The sequence below is a fragment of the Pleuronectes platessa genome, chromosome 19 (assembly GCF_947347685.1).
Source record: "Pleuronectes platessa chromosome 19, fPlePla1.1, whole genome shotgun sequence".
In the NCBI taxonomy this organism is placed as follows: Eukaryota; Metazoa; Chordata; class Actinopteri; order Pleuronectiformes; family Pleuronectidae; genus Pleuronectes; species Pleuronectes platessa.
The window spans coordinates 599,294-616,298 of NC_070644.1; the positions used below are offsets into that span (position 1 = coordinate 599,294).

The following is a 17,005-nucleotide window of genomic DNA, read 5'->3' on the forward strand; positions in this document are numbered from 1 at the left end:
TTAAAAGATAACATGCGGCTAAACATGTCGTCACCTGTTGTATTAGGGAGCGGGCCAGAGAAAACTACTTTGTCCGACATCGTTTTAGCAAAAGCACACACGGACTCAACATTCAATTTAGTGACCTCCGACATACGAAGCCGGGAGTCGTTGCTGCCGACGTGAATTACGATTTTATTGTATTTACCTTTTTTAGTTTTAGCCATTAACTTAAGTTTAGATTCGATGTCGCCGGCTCTGGCCCCTGGGATACAATTAACTATAGTCGCTGGTGTCGCTAACCTGACGTTTCTCAGAACCGAGTCGCCAATAATCAGAGTTTGTTTATCAGCGGGTGCCTCGCTGAGTGGAGCGAATCTATTTGAAACGTGAGCTGGTGGCTCTTTAATCGTGGGCTTTTTAAGTCTAGCACTATGCCCCCTCCGGGTTGTCACCCAGCTGCCCTGGGCTCCCGGCTGCACGGGACTAGTCTGGGGACTGCTAGTTAAGGCTAAGCCACGTGATAAGCTAGATGGCTCCGCGGCTAGCGGGAGCCGGCTAACTACAGCTAACGGAGTTTCTAAGCTGCTGAGCCGAGCTTCTAAGTCGCTAAGCCTCGCCTCCAACACACTACATTTATTACATGTACCACTACTGTTAAGGGAGGCAGAGGAGTAAGTAAACATAAGACACTCGGAGCAAGAGATAGCAGTGGAGCAATAGGGAGAGAGAGAAGACATCGCTGCTATAGAGCTGCGAGGGTGAGCTCAGATAGAACACAGAATCACTAAGCACGATAGAGTAAGGGTTGGTATGTGCGAGTGTTTAACTACAGACCAGTGATTTTAGCCGTAGTGCTACAAAGAAACAGTTGTGTTTTAGTAGCGGAGCTAATTCGCAGAGCGACCACCACCAGTAGCAAGAAAACAGGAAATGACGCAGCACGCTTACCGTAATGACGTCAGGACATGTGAAGAAAAAAAAAGGATAGGCCATAGGCACACTGAAATGGAGAAAGGCCGGTAGATGCACTGGGTAATGTATTGTGTGCATACTCTACCCAGATGAGATGATTGCTCCAGGTGGCCGGGTTTTGGGAGACCAGGCATCGTAGTCCGGTCTCCAACTCCTGGTTCATCCGCTCCGCCTGACCGTTTGACTGAGGATGGTATCCAGAGGAGAGACTGACTGTGGCACCGAGGAGGGAACAGTACGCCTTCCAGAACTGTGAAATAAACTGTGGACCCCGGTCTGACACCACATCCTTCGGAAAACCCATGAATGCAAAAAACATGCAACAGAACAGCCTCTGCAGTTTCTTTGGCCGAAGGCAGCTTGGGCAAGGGAATAAAATGAACCATCTTCGAGAATCTATCAAGAACTGTTTAAATAGTGGTGTTACCTTTCGAAGGAGGCAACCCGGTAACAAAATCCAGAGAGATGTCAGACCAGGGGCAATGAGGCACAGGAAGTGGCTGCAGAAGACCAGAGGGTGGACGTCGCAAACTCTTGTTCCGAGCACAAACCTGACAGGCAGTCACATATTCCCTGACCTCTCTCTCCATGGATGGTCACCAGAAGCGTTGTCTTACCACAAAGAGAGTCCGCCGTATCCCAGGGTGACAAGAAACCCCAGAGGTATGAGCCCAATGGATGACCTGAGAACGAAGTGGAATCGACACAAACAACCGGTTCGGGGGACATCCGTCCGGCACCTGACAATTAACATTTGCCTGTCTGACCCTTTGTTCAATATCCCAGGTAACGGCCCCTACCACACAGGATGGAGGCAAGATATAAGAGGGAGATCTCGGGGCAGAACCAGGGTCAAACAAACGAGACAGTGCATCTGCTTTCGTATTCTTTGAACCAGGACGATATGATGGGGAGAAATTAAATCGATTAAAAAACAAAACCCACCTGGCCTGTCTGGAATTGAGTCGTTTGGCGGATCGGATGTATTCGAGATTTTTATGATCAGTGAAAACCAAGAACGTCTGTTCTGCTCCCTCCAACCAATGACACCATTCTTCCAGAGCCACTTTAATAGCTAGCAACTCCCTATTCCCCACATCATAATTTCGCTCAGCGGGCGAGAGTTTCCGAGAGAGAAAAAAGCAGGGATGGAGCTTCTTGTCCACTTCTGATCTTTGCGAGAGTATGGCCCCTACTCCTACGTCTGAGGCCTCAACCTCAACCACGAACTGAAGATTGGGGTCCGGGAGCGTGAGGACCGGGGCAGTAGTAAATGTCTCCTTTAATCTTTGAAAGGCTCTCTCAGCCGGTAGTGACCACTGAAACTTCATGTTCGAGGAGGTCAGTTTATGCAATGGAGATGAAATAGTGCTAAAGTTCCTAATGAAACGTGTGTAAAAATTTGCAAAACCCAGAAAGCGTTGGAGATGTTTGCGAGAAGTGGGAGTAGCCCACTCAGTCACCGCGCTAACCTTCGCCGGATGCATCTGGATGTTGGTTGAGAGACGATGAACCCTAGGAAAGCGACAGAGGACACATGAAATTCGCATTTCTCTGCCTTCACAAAGAGTTGGTGGGTGAGAAGACGCTGGAGAACCTGGTGAACATGCTGGACATGAGTGTCCTCATCTGGGGAGAAGATGAGGATATCGTCTAAATAAACAAAGACATAATGGTTCGACATATCACGAAGTACGTCGTTAACCAACGCCTGGAATACCGCTGGCGCATTAGATAAACCAAATGGCATCACTAGATACTCATAGTGACCACTTGGGGTATTAAAGGCTGTCTTCCACTCATCCCCTTCTCTTATCCTCACCAAATGATGGGCGTTCCTCAGATCCAGCTTGGTGAAGATCTTAGTGTTCCTTAATAGCTCAAACGCAGAGGAGATGAGGGGAAGAGGATATCGATTCTTGATGGTAATCTCATTTAATCCCCGATAATCAATACATGGACGGAGCTTCTTATCTTTCTTGGCCACAAAGAAGAACCCAGCTCCAGCAGGAGAGGAGGACGGCCGAATAAGTCCTGCCGCCAAGGAGGAGTCAATATATTCTGTCATAGTTTTTACCTCCGGGGAAGACAAGGAATAAAGACGCCCCCTAGGGGGTGAAGTACCTGGTAGCAGGTCAATGGCGCAGTCATAAGGTCGATGAGGTGGTAAAGATGTAGCCCGTGTCTTGTTGAAGACCTCCTTGAGATCTAGATAACATGGGGGAACAAAGACGAACTGGCAACGCAACACAGGAACACAGGAACATACAGACTAAATACACCAGGTGATGAGGACCAGGTGCAACCAATCGGGGAGGAGCTGACAATCACCAAGGTGGAACACACACACGAGGGAGGGAGTGAGGAGTCTGAAACGAGAGGAGATGTGAGTAAACAATAACAACACAGAACAGAAGAATAAGTTATAAATATCAAGCCAACTCAACTTAATAATCGGGACTGGACATAACACCTACTGCCTTTGTCTGCTGCAGCTCTAGCCTGAATAGTGTGAAGTACTTGTTGCTGTTGAGAATGCATCTGTGTAGAGAACCTCATGCTGTGTTGTACATGGGTGAAAAGCCAATTCGGGGAAAAGTCTATATCCAATTCTCCAGAGTTCTGCAGGTCATGTCTGAAAACAACTTTACAAAGTAATTTGCTCCTGATAGTACTTTTGATGCAGTATTTTGGATCAAACCAAAGGCTTTTCAAGAAACTTCTTGGGACATTCAAATAATAAAGAATTACAGTCGTCCAGTCTAGAGGTAACAAATGCATGGAGTAATTTCTCAGCATCCTTTTAAGGAACCCCTTTGATTTCATAATACCGAGTATGCTGTTTTAGAGACTCAAATGACATGCAATGAGCTCTGTAAAATGGAGCTGAGGGCCAAGTAAACGTAATTCCAAAAATAACAATTTAGTCAGATAATGTTTCACAGAGGGTATGAGGGCTAAGTGCAATGAAATAAAAAATAAAATTTAAGAAAAAAAGGTCATCCAGACCTAGATGGAAGATACCTCGCCGAAAAATGATCGACTCACCACTATTCGATAGAGGAGTTGGTGAAGTGTTGAGTCCACAAAACAGATCGAAAGCAAAATATGCCTTTAACTGTTCCTGTTGTGTCATTCAAGTGTCTGTTATACCCAACATTCAAATTCGACTCGAACGGCATCATTTACATCATGTTAACGTTAAATATAGTTGGGTCTGCGTAAGATTTAAATTCATATCGGGCTTTCTGCTAATATTCCCTAAAGGAAGCATTAGCAGAAATGGGCGGCTGTGGCTGAGGGGGTAGAGTGGTCGTCCTCCAACCTGAAGGCCGGTGGTTCGATCCCCAGTCTGACCCATCTGCATGCCGAAGTGTCCTTGGGCAAGATGCTGAACCCCGAATGGCCCCCCATAGAATAACAAAGTGCTGCGAATAGATGCACTGTATGAATGTTTGTGTGAATGGGTGAATGTAAAACTGTACTGTAAAGCGCTTTGAGTGGTCATAAAGACTAGAAAAGCCCTATATAAATACAAAACCAACCAACCATATACAAAGACAGAAGTATTATTCCTAGCACAGATTCTTGTACATCTACATGGCTAACTTTTGGGTGCATGGAAGAGTCATTGTTAACATGAGCCAATGCTGTTCCTTTTATCACAATAACATCCAATCTCTGTAATAGATTCCTGCTATCAATGGTGTCATAATGCAACACCAAGATCCAGGATGATGAGTAGAGAGAGGCCTGTCTGAGGTCATGAAAAGAAAAAAGGAAACCATCCACCGACTCATCAGTAGCATGCGCAGACATTTTAGGGATTGCATACAGGCACACAGAGACCATACACACACTGAGTCACATTATGAGTTGTCTTGAGGAAATTCATGAAAGTTGCATCAAATTGTAATTTAGATTGTTTACTTAGATTTAAGGTGTAGTTTTCAATCCAGCCTTCAAGGGATTGATGATTTTGGTTCCCATTGATCGCTGTTTGGTCAATTTGTTCTCACCAAATTATCCAATGTATATAATAATAATATAAGTTTTTCAACTTGAAAAATCCGTTCTGATCTGATGTCATTTGAGTGTTCCTTCAAACTTTTTGTGCAATGAACATCCTTTTTCTTCATTGCATGTTGATCATTTAAAAAAGCAATGCCTTAAATGTTGATACTCCACAAATCTTTCAACAGTCAGTTGACGTCAGTTTTGTTTTCCTCCTCTTTTAGGTGAAGTTCAGTGAGTTAACCATTGACATGTTTCGTATGCTACAAGCTTTGGAGAGGGAACCTATTAACCTAGCTACACAGACCTCCAAACAAGGAACACTGGTGAGTGTCATGTCTTTCTAAATCCTATGAAAAAATACCTATGAAATTACCTATAAGTAGATGGTGGCTAAATTTCATTTTATTGAAGTCACCTTATGCAAAACTGATAAATACTGGGAGTTAAAGGATTTAACCATACAATCAATGTGTGCAAAATAAGACCGCACTGCTTTTGAGTAAAGAACCAAAAATATTTCAGCTATGAGCTCTCAAGAAAAGTAATCTGCATGAATATTAAATTCCCCAAATAATTTCTGTCCTAGCTTATGATGGAAGTCTAATTATTAGCATTTTAAAAGTAAAAAAAACTTCTCACAGATTGACTCTGAAAACAGTTCCTTGGGGGTCAGGGTGAATCCAACCCTCCAATCCTCCATTTATTTTAAGAAGAAAAATGTCAGATTTATTCACAGCAAGTATTCAACAGCTCCATTCTGAGGGGCATAGACATATTTCAATCATGAGAGACTTGATTCACGATTAAACAATGCTTATTGTACATGGTCACAGAAGTAATGTGAATGTTATAGTCTTTGGCATTTTACGTCATCAGGATTAGAAGGGGGTGAAGCTGAGCGTAGAGCAGGAATCCCCCCCTTGGGGTCTGGACCAGACATGGGCAATGTACAGCCCGCGGGCCGTATACGGCCTGTTTGGCTTTTTAATCCGGCCCGCCGAACTTGTCCAAATATAAAAGTTAAAAAATATTTAAAAAAATTTTAAACTAACAATTTATTAGCACTTAAATGGCACTTACTTATAGCACTTTGTAGTTTTATTTTTGAATAAATTGTACTTTCTTGCTTCTTGTTGTTCTGGGTTTGTACCCTCAGGGTTGAATGCACTTATTGTAAGTCGCTTTGGATAAAAGCGTCAGCTAAATTAAATTTGACCGGGAGTGTGGTGTAGGGGAGAGCGGGGTAATGTGGGAAATTTTTTACATTTGCTCCCCTCTTGGCAAGCTAAAATGATTTATCAGTAAAATTTACACATTTCCCATTAATTCAGGATGTTTTCTAGAAATGGAAATGATCAGAATGTCTTCAGGACGAAGGGCAGTGAAAATATGATTGTTTTTTAAAAAGTGGTCTTGTGTCCCACTTTACCCCAGCTAAGGGGTAAAGTGGTCACTTACTTTTTCCACTTTAAAACTACCATAACAACACATGTTGTAATAGTTCAAATCCTGACAGCTAGATTGACAACCACTAATATCGGACTAGTAACAGAATCATGGGGATTGGTCAATTAAGCACATTTATGATTATTATGATTCATGTGATCTCTTGCACACCCTAGCTTACCTCCACATTGTTTCTCTGTCCAATTGGCAGGGACAGGGATATTGTTTTTCTCTGCGTATTCAAATGCCAGTTCACGACACTTAACTGGAGCAAGGCCATGGAACTGGTCAGCTAGTTGTTTCAAGTGTTTGGCAAGCTCCTCCTCCATCTCATCTGTGAATATTCTTTTTGCCTCAGCTACTGCACCCCAGGCTACTGACTTTACTTTCCCTTTCTCTTTTTTCTTTATGAATCTTTTGAGGGTTGTATTATCAATATTTCTATCCTTCCAGCTTTTCTTAAGGACTTCTTTCCTTGCATGACCTCAGCGGCTGCACTCTCCATCTCTGCGAGGGGTGTTTGGCCCCAGGTTGTCTTCCTGGTGTAGTTTGTTGGCATGATGGCTTTTCTACAATGTTTAAGACATTAAAAATAAAACATATATAATGTAATATAACACTAAAATATGTTTAAGACTAAACTTAACTTGTGCTTCATGGTGGGGTAAAGTGAGACACTGTCCCACTTTACCCCACAGCATTTGTCCCACTTTACCCCGAAGCCACAATTTTAGAAAAACAACATCTCTTAGCAATTCAGGCTAATCTTCAGCTAGCATCGATCACATGGTTTTATATGTTGGAAGTTCACCAACATGTATGATATAATTTTTGGCTACGCTTAAAGTGACGCTTAAGCGCAGCGCCAAGCCTTAAATAACAGCTGGCTCCCATCCACTCCCATGTTAAACCTATGTGCGGGTCACACCGGAGGCTGAAGCGCCGCGCTGCACCAAGGCTGCCTTGGTCTATTTATTGCGCTTGACGCGAGCGTATCGCACTAGGAAACACACTGAAAAATTATTTTAAACGATATTGATGACATGACTTTGTATTCACCTTCTGTTGTCCTGGAGTTTTAATTTTACCAATGACATTATTAAATGTCCCCCTCTGCCCATCCACTACAGCCACACAAGCAGTGATAAAGATAAAAAGAGAGAGAGGGGGGGCTACGTATTCTCCACATAGGCTTGAGTGGAGAATACGTAATTTACCCTCGACACCCGACATTTAACAGAGCAAACAGCAGAGAAGTTCTTCAACATGGATGACATTAAATTAATAATTGAAGTGGAGATGTACAGTGAGTTGAATGATCCTCGGAACATGCTGTTGCTTAATGTTGGAGCAACAAGTAAGTATATGCTTGAATACTACTGGATCAACGGCGGATATTATTAGCGCTGCCCGGCGGTTCAGTGTCGGTTCAGCGTCCGGTGTGAACAGCCAAGCGCCGGCGCGATAGGGATTAGCGCGGCGCTTTGACATCGCCTCCGCGTTCTCTGTTCCTCTTTCAAAATGAATGCGGTGTCGATGTCTTCTAAAACAGACTCAATGGCAGCATCTACTCAAGCGGCAGGCATGTTTGAGGAAAACAAAGTCAACCCAAGCGCTCTTTGATGACGTAGTTGATTACGTAACTGCTGATCACATATCTATGGTTGATCATCTGTCCATCATCGTATAAAGCCCGCCCTGACAATGTGATTGGTCCGAATAGCTTCTGTTCGGATCATAATTTCTCCCCAATGGAGCAACTCCAGACCGAACTTCCCGACCGAAAATGTTGTGGGCGGGGCTAAGTTCGTCTGGCATCCAGGCTATCAACACGCAACAAGAGTAGGAAAAACTATTTAAAAAAAAACATAGAAACCCCAGGAAGAGTCACATGTGAGGGATGCCATGTGTTATAGGTATATTGTGTCAGGCAGTCTTGTTTAATTTAGTGCTGGATCAGCTGCCACCACGATCAGATGCCGCCATAATCCACAATCCATCATCATGATCCACTGACACTGTCGGGATTCATCATCGTGATTCATGATCGGCTGCCAACACGATACAGGATTATACATGCAATCACGATCAGTTGAGGTCAGGCATCCTTATGAGGTGATGATGATTCGTCTGACCTGGAGGAGATTAGGGTGGAGGAGGGTTATTCGCGTCACTGAATGACAGCCGCCTGCGGAAGAGCGGAGAGGGGTTTTAAAGTTTGACAGCTACTGAATGATTAGCTGAAAGAGACTGTGGCAGATCTGATTTGCCATTTAGGAACACCCACAATCAGCTGATCAATAAGCAGGTTAAGTCTTCCTGACTGAACTTACACTGTGCTTCATTCATAACAGCAGCAAAGTCCATGGATTGTAGATCCCATGCACAAAAGAACACAGACACGCGTTAAAAAGCACTCTGCAGAATAGCTGGAGGTGGATACTGTTGGATGGTTTATTCATGTGGGATGGAATCAGTCCTCGATGAATTTTGTTTGTGAAGCATGTATCTCAATGAGATTGGGGTAATTTGGGGTTCAGTATCCTGCCAAAGGAGAATGGGGAAGACTGAGATCAACCACTCTAACACCTAAACCACAGGATAGAGGGAAACTGAGCTTATGCGAAGGTAGACCAACCTCAATGACCAGAGTGGGTTGCAGAACCAAACTCTAGTAGAGGAGCTGAACTCTCCTTCTCTGGAGAAGCCCAGGGTGATCGGGCAGGAAAGGGGATACTCACAAGATACTGGTCAAGCACAACTATGTTGGAGTTTTCCCGGACAGTGAATGGGTTGACTCTTTGGGGATCCAGATTGCCAAGGGGAAGACTCTGGCTGTTGTGAGTACTTATGCAAGAAACAACAGCTTAAAGTACCTGGCCTTTCTGGAGTAGCCAACATGTATTGAGGCTAAAAGAGTTGCAGCCTCTGTGGTCACAGAAGTAAAAACTGTAGTTTAGTAGGAGTTCAGGGAGGTCATGGAAAATGTTTTTAGGGGTTAGCCTCAAAGAAGTTCCGGCAAGCAATTCAGCAGCTCACAAAAGAAAAGCAGGGCCAGCCCCAGAGTGTGCACAGTTGGGGGACTGCTGACCTAGACTGGAGACATCTTCTTTGCATGAGGCAGAGTCTGAAGACTCGGGGGAAGCATCACAAATATCTCTGGCAGAGGTTGCTGAGGTTGTTAAGAAGCTCCCCAGTGGCAAGGTGCCATGTCTGAATGAGATTTGCCCTGAGATGCAGATGACTCTGGATGTTTTCAGCTGTCGTGGCTGACACACCTCTTCAATGCTGCATGGAAATCAGGAACCTATCTCTGGAATAGCAGACAGTGTAATGAATCACATTTTCACTTCTACTTACATCACTTTTATTATTTTAAATGTAACAACCAGTCTGACACAGCCATAATATGACAGTAACAACGTTGTTCCTGGTGTCTCTCTCCTCTCTCTCCCCTCTCCCCTACCTATCCCCTCTCTCTTCCCTTTTCCACCCACCTCTCCTCTCCTTCCAAGTTTTCTCTGTTCACCCTAACTGGTTGAGGCAGATAGCCACACACATTAAGTCTGTTGTGATTGTTATATCTTAAGTGTGACATCATTAAATGGCGTGCCTTTGGGTATTCAATTAATACAAATTTGGAACTCTGATTTATAATTAAATTAATAACTATAACCAAAATTACCACATAAGTAGTTAGCCAAGTTGAAGGATATGGAGTTCTTGACAATGTAGAGGTTGGCAAAATTCACACTTTTATGCAACATTAATGAAGACAACATTTGTGTTAAAAAAATGTTGTTATAGTAGGGGTACGGCCAAGGGGTGAAATGGGATCGGTGCGCACAGGCTGTGCTTGGTTGATCTATGCTTCTTAATCCTCCAGTATGTAAGAATAGACAAATTCAGGTTGTTGTTTGAGAAAGTCATAAAAGAAAACGTTTGATGATGGATTGCTGCCACAAGTGAGGGAGTTAAAGTGTCTCAGAGTCTTGTTCAAGAGTGAGGGGAAGCTGGAGCACCAGATGGACCAGTGAGTAATGAGTTTGGACATCCAGAGAGAGCTTGGAGTAAACTTCTATTTCTTCAAGTCGAAAGAGAACAGTTGGACAGTTCGGGCATCTCACCAGGATGACCCCTGCGTAGCTTCCTATGGAGGTTTTCAATGCACCGTGAACGGGAAGCACACCATGGGGAAGACCCAGAGTAGGTTTGGAGGCTCACCAATAGTATGCAGGGTTCCTGCGGGGTCTTAAAAAGTCTTAAATTGAATAATCAGAATTTCAGGCCTTAAAAAGTCTTAAAAAGTCTTAAATTTGATTTAGCTAGGTCTTAAAAATGAATTGGATTAGGAAGCGACTTCGCGATAACTTGCTCTCCAGTAAATGTGCTTGAGGAAATGTCCGCGCTGGAAAGTAAGCAGTACGGCAATCAATTCCACCCCAACAATTCGTATGGAAATAAATCAGTATGGAACCATAACTAACTTTGCAGCCCCCGTAGAGAACTTATCGGAGAACACCCAGTGTGTTAGTGAGGATTGATGTAAGAACTGTATATTAGGAACTTGTTCTTTTTAGCCGGTTCTGATTTCCAGCTCTGCTCCAGGTGTCTCCAGGCTAAAACACGGCTCAGACAACTTCTCTCTGTTAATGTTCTTTAATTTGTTAACAGCACAGTACAACATATTCCTATGAACGGCAGGGCAAGATATGGGTGGGTTCGTGTGGTTCTATAAAAGGAAAGATTGGTGCGTGCAGACACCACACCTCCCTATTAACAATACACATCCTTATCTACCCGTATAAACATATTAGCGAGGAACCCACCGATAACGCTGCACTTGCGCTGACCGTGCAGCCCCAGCAGTGCAAGTTAACTAATAAAGAATTCTGAATCTACTAATAACATACAGTGCCCACTCACGTTGCTTGCGGATGCACATACAAAAACAGACAGCAGTCTCTGTCCGACGGACAGCTGTCTTCTTCCTCTCTGTCTCACGATACACACTTGATTACTACTGCGCCACACTCCACTTGCGCTACTCTGACATACCCCCGCTTAATGCGCGCTCCCGCTGCAGGATTGCAGCGCGCGCTCCGCTTTCTGTGCTCTGCGCTTACCTCGGCGCTGCGGATAGACAGCCTTTATACATAGTGTCTAGCAATTGAAAACGCGCGGAGACAACAGCAATCAAGCTAAATGAGTAATTCTACTAGTGTGTCGACATCTTTTGTAACTTAATGGGGAAGTGCAAGTTCAACAAAGCTTGGTTGAATAAAAACAGGTTTAGTGCATGGTTAAAACCAGTGGAGGGGAATGTTTTTGAAGGACACTGCACCTTTAGCAAGAAAACAGTAAAACTAGGAAAATCGGGGGTAAAGGCTTTAGAATCGCATGCATACAATTGAAGTGAAAAGCCAACAACAAACTACTGCCATCTCGTCGGTGTTCGAGAGGCTGAGGGCAAGGTTGGCAGCAAGATGGCCAAGGTCATCTCCAAGTTAAATATTCTGAGTAGGGGCTGCAAAGAGAAGTTGGCTGAGCTTGAGACAATTGAAAAGGAGATTGTGGCCTAGGCAGCAGGGCTGAGAAGATAGAGGTTTATGTAGTGTTGGGTTGGGATGTTTAATTTTCTTCTCTGGCCATTTTTTTTTAAACATTCTTTTTTCTCTATGCTGAAAGAATCGTTTATTGAACTCATACTTGGTAACTGTTTGACAAACAAAAGCATCCTTATTGACTAGAAGGCTCAGTTATATTTGTTACTATTTTGGACCTGTTAGGACTTCCAACTGCTGTAAGTTCAGAGATACAGTCTTTGCCTCAGTACAGGGCCAGCTAGCTGTCACCTGTAGTCCTTTTCAACCAGGTCTACAGAAACACTCACACACACAGTTCTGTGTACTGGTATGTTCAGTCATTGTTATGTTGAACGGGAATACATTTACTTTGCAAGTAATTATGGGACTTATGTCTTCTTTCATAATAATTTTCCTTCATACTGCCAGTATGGCAGTGAAATAGGTCTTAAACTCTATTCAAAGTGGTCTTAAAAAGGTCTTAAAAAGTCTTAAATTTAAATTGTTAAAACCTGTAGGAACTCTGAGTATGAACTATCTCATGCCATGAATCTGAGAAGGACGTTCCCAGCAAAGTAACAGTAAAAATGTGTCTCATAAATGATAGTGTCTCACAGGGACATTGGGTAGCAACTACCTGTATGTCCCCATGTTAGGCCTGCTACAGTAGCCTATAATAGAACGTTGTTTACAATTTCAGTTTCCCTTAAATATGCATATACTTGAACTGAAATATGAACAGTAATAATATAACATATTTCTCCACAGGAACCCAATGAGAAGCCAGCTAAACGAGAAAACCCTCACAAGTATTTGCTGTACAAGCCAACATTCAGCCAGCTTTTTACCTTTTTGTCTGCCTCTTTTAAGGTCAGTATTCCTTTTTAGCATAGCCTTTTTTTGATAATATCACTTAAATTAAATTGTTTATTGTTAGACATGTAAGGTTGTTAAGAGGTGAATTACTCAATATATGTAAAAGTTGGTTTGTGACATTGTCAGTACTCTGATACGTATATTTCTACTGCTATTATACTATTTAGATTATATTACATTATATATTTTCAGACAAAGATAATATGTATGTCTATACATATATACATATATAATATGTATGTATTTAGTAGGTATGTCTTACTGAGAGAATATTTATGATAAGATTATAGTCCTTATAACTGTTGTTGGGCCCTGTATATATAAGTATCTTAAGAATCAAGCTGAAAGTAGATCTCGAGAGTGGTTTTATATTACTCCTTCATGCAAAGTAGAAATTATGATAATTTTGTTTAGGTTTTTTTGACAGGTTAAAAAAATCCCTAGATGAGCAACATTTTTTAACTGGAGACTTTATCTATAGAAACACATAAGAAAGGACACTGACATATCAAGGTTATTCTAAAAGTATAATCATAATAAATACCTTAAATCTCATAATAGCCATTTATCAATAAGACACTCGCAATAGGCTGTCTGAAATGCCGCCCCTACGTCTATAGTTTTAAATGAATACATAAGTTAATACATACATGCAGCTTGTTTTTACTTAAAATTAATGAATCAGAGCATTATTTGAAGAGCTGCAGGAGGGATCAAGCTTTGATTTCACTACCGAGAATCAAAATTGTGATGGACGATGACAAAATAACAATACACTTTTCCTTTCGCTTTGACGTTGTCAGGACTTCTGCAATAATTATTTTATTTCAGCATATAAGCAACATTCAGGGATAAAATGGGTTAATTGCTATGACAGTTACCATCAAATAAGACTTAAATTCGGCTTGGGCTGTCTTATTATTTTTGCAAAGCATGTAAACTGAATGAATAGAGAACAGGCTCAGAGTTCTGTAACTCTCTGGAGAGCGTTATTGGCTTGAATGTAAGAAAAAAAAATTCTCCTCAATCTTAGGTTTACACAATGGCATATTGATTGATTCAGTCCCAAAAGATATTCCTTTTGAATGGAGAGTACCAGTATAAATACTGTATTTGCCAAGGGCCAACAGTATGCTTTATTCAATCAAGCCATACCAAATTGGATACACCGATAGATACCAGTCTCCAAACCATGGCAGATTTTTCATCAAGATCCATATATTCTCAGGGAAATGGGTGAAAACAAGGTCTGTCTCGCATTGTTAAACCAAGTCACTGCAGAAACAGTGAAGGCAACCACACGGCACAGGATAACCTGAGTTAAAGGGAGAAAAAACAATGGTGAGGTTCTACAAAAGATCAACACCGAAGAATTCACAAGGAACAAACACGCAGAGCAACTACCGAAGTAGATGGAATTATCTGGCAGAGTAGTGGAGTCAAGACCAGGCTTTTACTGTGAGGTTGATAAGTTGAGTGGTAGCAGGTGTGGCTAGTCTGCTACAGAGAAAGAGAAGCCAGCCCCGCCCCCTGCCACAAACATGCCCTGCAGGAAGCAGAACAGAAAGGTTAGAGGGAGAGAGAACACAAAAAACAAAACCAAAACAAACACAGAATCATCACAATAACTCCCCTCAAGGGACGCCTCCTGGCGGCCTACCAGGCTTGGTCGTGTACTGGGGGTAGCAGTCTCTGAGGAAATTAGGGTCCAAGGTGAGGGAGCGGGACCATTCCCCTCCCATCCACCAAGTACCAGAGACCCCGGCCTCACCTCCATAAATCCAATAACTGCCTGACGGTGAATGCAGGTTATTGTCTATGAGCCAGGGGGGTGGAGGGGGTTCAGCCGGAAATCTTAAAGGACTGGTGGAGACTGGCTTAAGAAGTAAAACATGACAAGCAGGGTAGACATTCAAAGAGGAGGGCAGCTTTAGCTTAAGCACAAAGGGATTAATAATGCGTTCAATATCATATGGGCCGATGTACCTGGGTGTCAGTTTCTGGGATTCAGTTTGAAGTGGGAGTTCAAGGTAGGATAGCAAGACCCTTTGGCTGGGCTGGTAATCTTGGGCTGGAGTGCCAGCTTCATGCCAGTCTCGGCGGGCATGCCGGAGATGCCCCTTTACAGAGGGGACTGCGTCTGTTGTGGGCATATTCCACTCTGGGGAGGTTGGTGGACCAGGAAGCCAGGTGACAAGAGGTAACACTGTGAAGGGCTGTCCCCAGGTCCTGATTAGCCTGTTATGTCTGGCCATTGGTTTGTGGGTGGTAACCTTATGACAGGTTGGCCGAGGCCCCAAAAGCCTGGCAAAAAGCTTTCCATACCTGGGACGAGAACTGAGGACCCCTGTCTGAAACAACAGCGAGGAATGGGAGGGGACGAAGAAGGCCAGCAGGTAAACATTGGGACGCCTTACTGCAGGTGCAGACAGAACAGGCAGAAACATACTGCTTATTGTCAGCAGACATGGAGTGCCACCAGAAGCGTTGGTGTAGAAGAGCCAAAGTCCAATGGACACCTGAATGGCATGCAGCCTTGGAAGCCTGTCCCTACTGGAGAACCAGAGATCTGGCAGACACAGGCACAAATACCCGGTCCGGTGGACAACCTTAATCATATGGGCATCCTGGACCACTCTTTCAATCTCCCACATGGCTGCTTCCACCACACAGGAAGATGGCAAGATAGTTTCCTCTAACGAATACTAAACAGGAGGGGCCAACTGACCTGAAAGGGCGTAAGGCTTGATGATCCTGGAGCCTGGCCGTTAGGTTAGTGTGAAGTTGAACCGGCCCAGGAACAGAGCCCACCAAACCTGGCATGAGTTGAGCCCGCGAGCGGAACGGATGTAAAACAGGTTTTTGTGGTCAGTCCATACCACACCGCCAGCAACTCTCAGTTCCCAACATCATAATCGCTCTCTGCTGGGCACAATCATAGAGACCCTTCGATCACCTATTGTGAGGTGTAAGGGAACAAGCACAATCTTTGTTGAAAATTTTGGGTTTGGGTGGAACTGGAGTGATAGTTAATGGAAGAGGTAGACCAGTCTATGTCTGGGTTGTGGAGCTTAAACCAAGGGAGACCTAGCACTAGCGGTGAAGTAGGTGATTGAATGATGAAAAGTGAAATAGTCTCGTGATGATTACCAGTTTACATTACAATACACAGGCAAGAAACCTCCCGTTTAGGGCAAACACGTCCTTGGGTTCAGGAAGGCACTCATAGGGTACTTGAGACTTCGAAATTAAGTCAGAGTCAATAAAATTGTCATCTGCATCAGAGTCTACTAGGACTTGAAGAGGAAAGTAAACTCGGACCAGGACACAGTACCTATAAGTTGAATACGATGTGGAGGGGATGAAACTATAGATGAATGGCTCACCAGTGCCCCCCCTGTGACTGATGAGCCTGCTCTTTTGGCAGAACCGGACATTGGGCTAGAATATGTCTGTCCTGTCAACAATAGATGCAGAGCTTCTGGAGGAAACACATTGACGTTCTGAAGGGGTCAGCCTCATCCTCCCCAGCTGCATGGGTACCTGCGGAGAGACGCTCGAGGACTAAGGCCATGGAGGTGGGAGAGAAGGAGTGGATGGTCCAGGGAGACGAGGGTACTTGGGCTCAGAAAAGGGAGGAGGGAGACTCTGCTTGACTGCTCTCTCCCTGCGCCTCTCACAGGCGGTAATCAAAACGAACGGCCAAGGAGATTAACTTAAGCGTCCCAACCCAACTGGGATTTCCTCCGTATGGCCCAACTCCGGTTCTAGACTTAATTATATTAACATTCTAGCGCATCAGAAATGTTTTTGTTTTGGATCTTGTTACATTCATATAATCTTTTTTTCCGTTGCTCGAACTTCTAGGAATTGCCTGCCAACAGTGTTCTGCTTGTTTACCTATCAGCAACTGGAATATTTCCTGCGGGACATTCAGATTATGAAGGTAAAATGCCATTTGATAGACCTCACACTTCTAATAATCCAAAAAAATTTGGGATATGTTTTTCCACCAAACAGTTTCAATTGATTCTATTTGTGTCAAAAGAACAAAAGATACCTTCCTGCACATTGTACAAATAGATAATCTACATTGTTAAGGAAGAGATGTAAAAGGTTTATCAATC

General features: G+C 43.4%; 1 protein-coding gene across 5 annotated transcripts in view; it reads left to right on the plus strand.

Moving 5' to 3' along the window:
- The window catches only part of scai (suppressor of cancer cell invasion), a 62,005-nt gene that overhangs the window by 28,626 nt on the left and 16,374 nt on the right, over window positions 1–17,005 (plus strand). For all 5 annotated transcript variants that reach the window (XR_008342360.1, XM_053447665.1, XM_053447664.1 and 2 more), the window contains 3 exons: window positions 5,193–5,294; window positions 12,771–12,872; window positions 16,746–16,824. Coding sequence is in view for 4 of the 5 variants with exons in the window: in XM_053447665.1 (XP_053303640.1) it covers window positions 5,193–5,294; window positions 12,771–12,872; window positions 16,746–16,824 (283 nt within the window). In the remaining variant the exon portion in view is untranslated. The remainder of the gene's footprint in view (window positions 1–5,192; window positions 5,295–12,770; window positions 12,873–16,745; window positions 16,825–17,005) is intronic.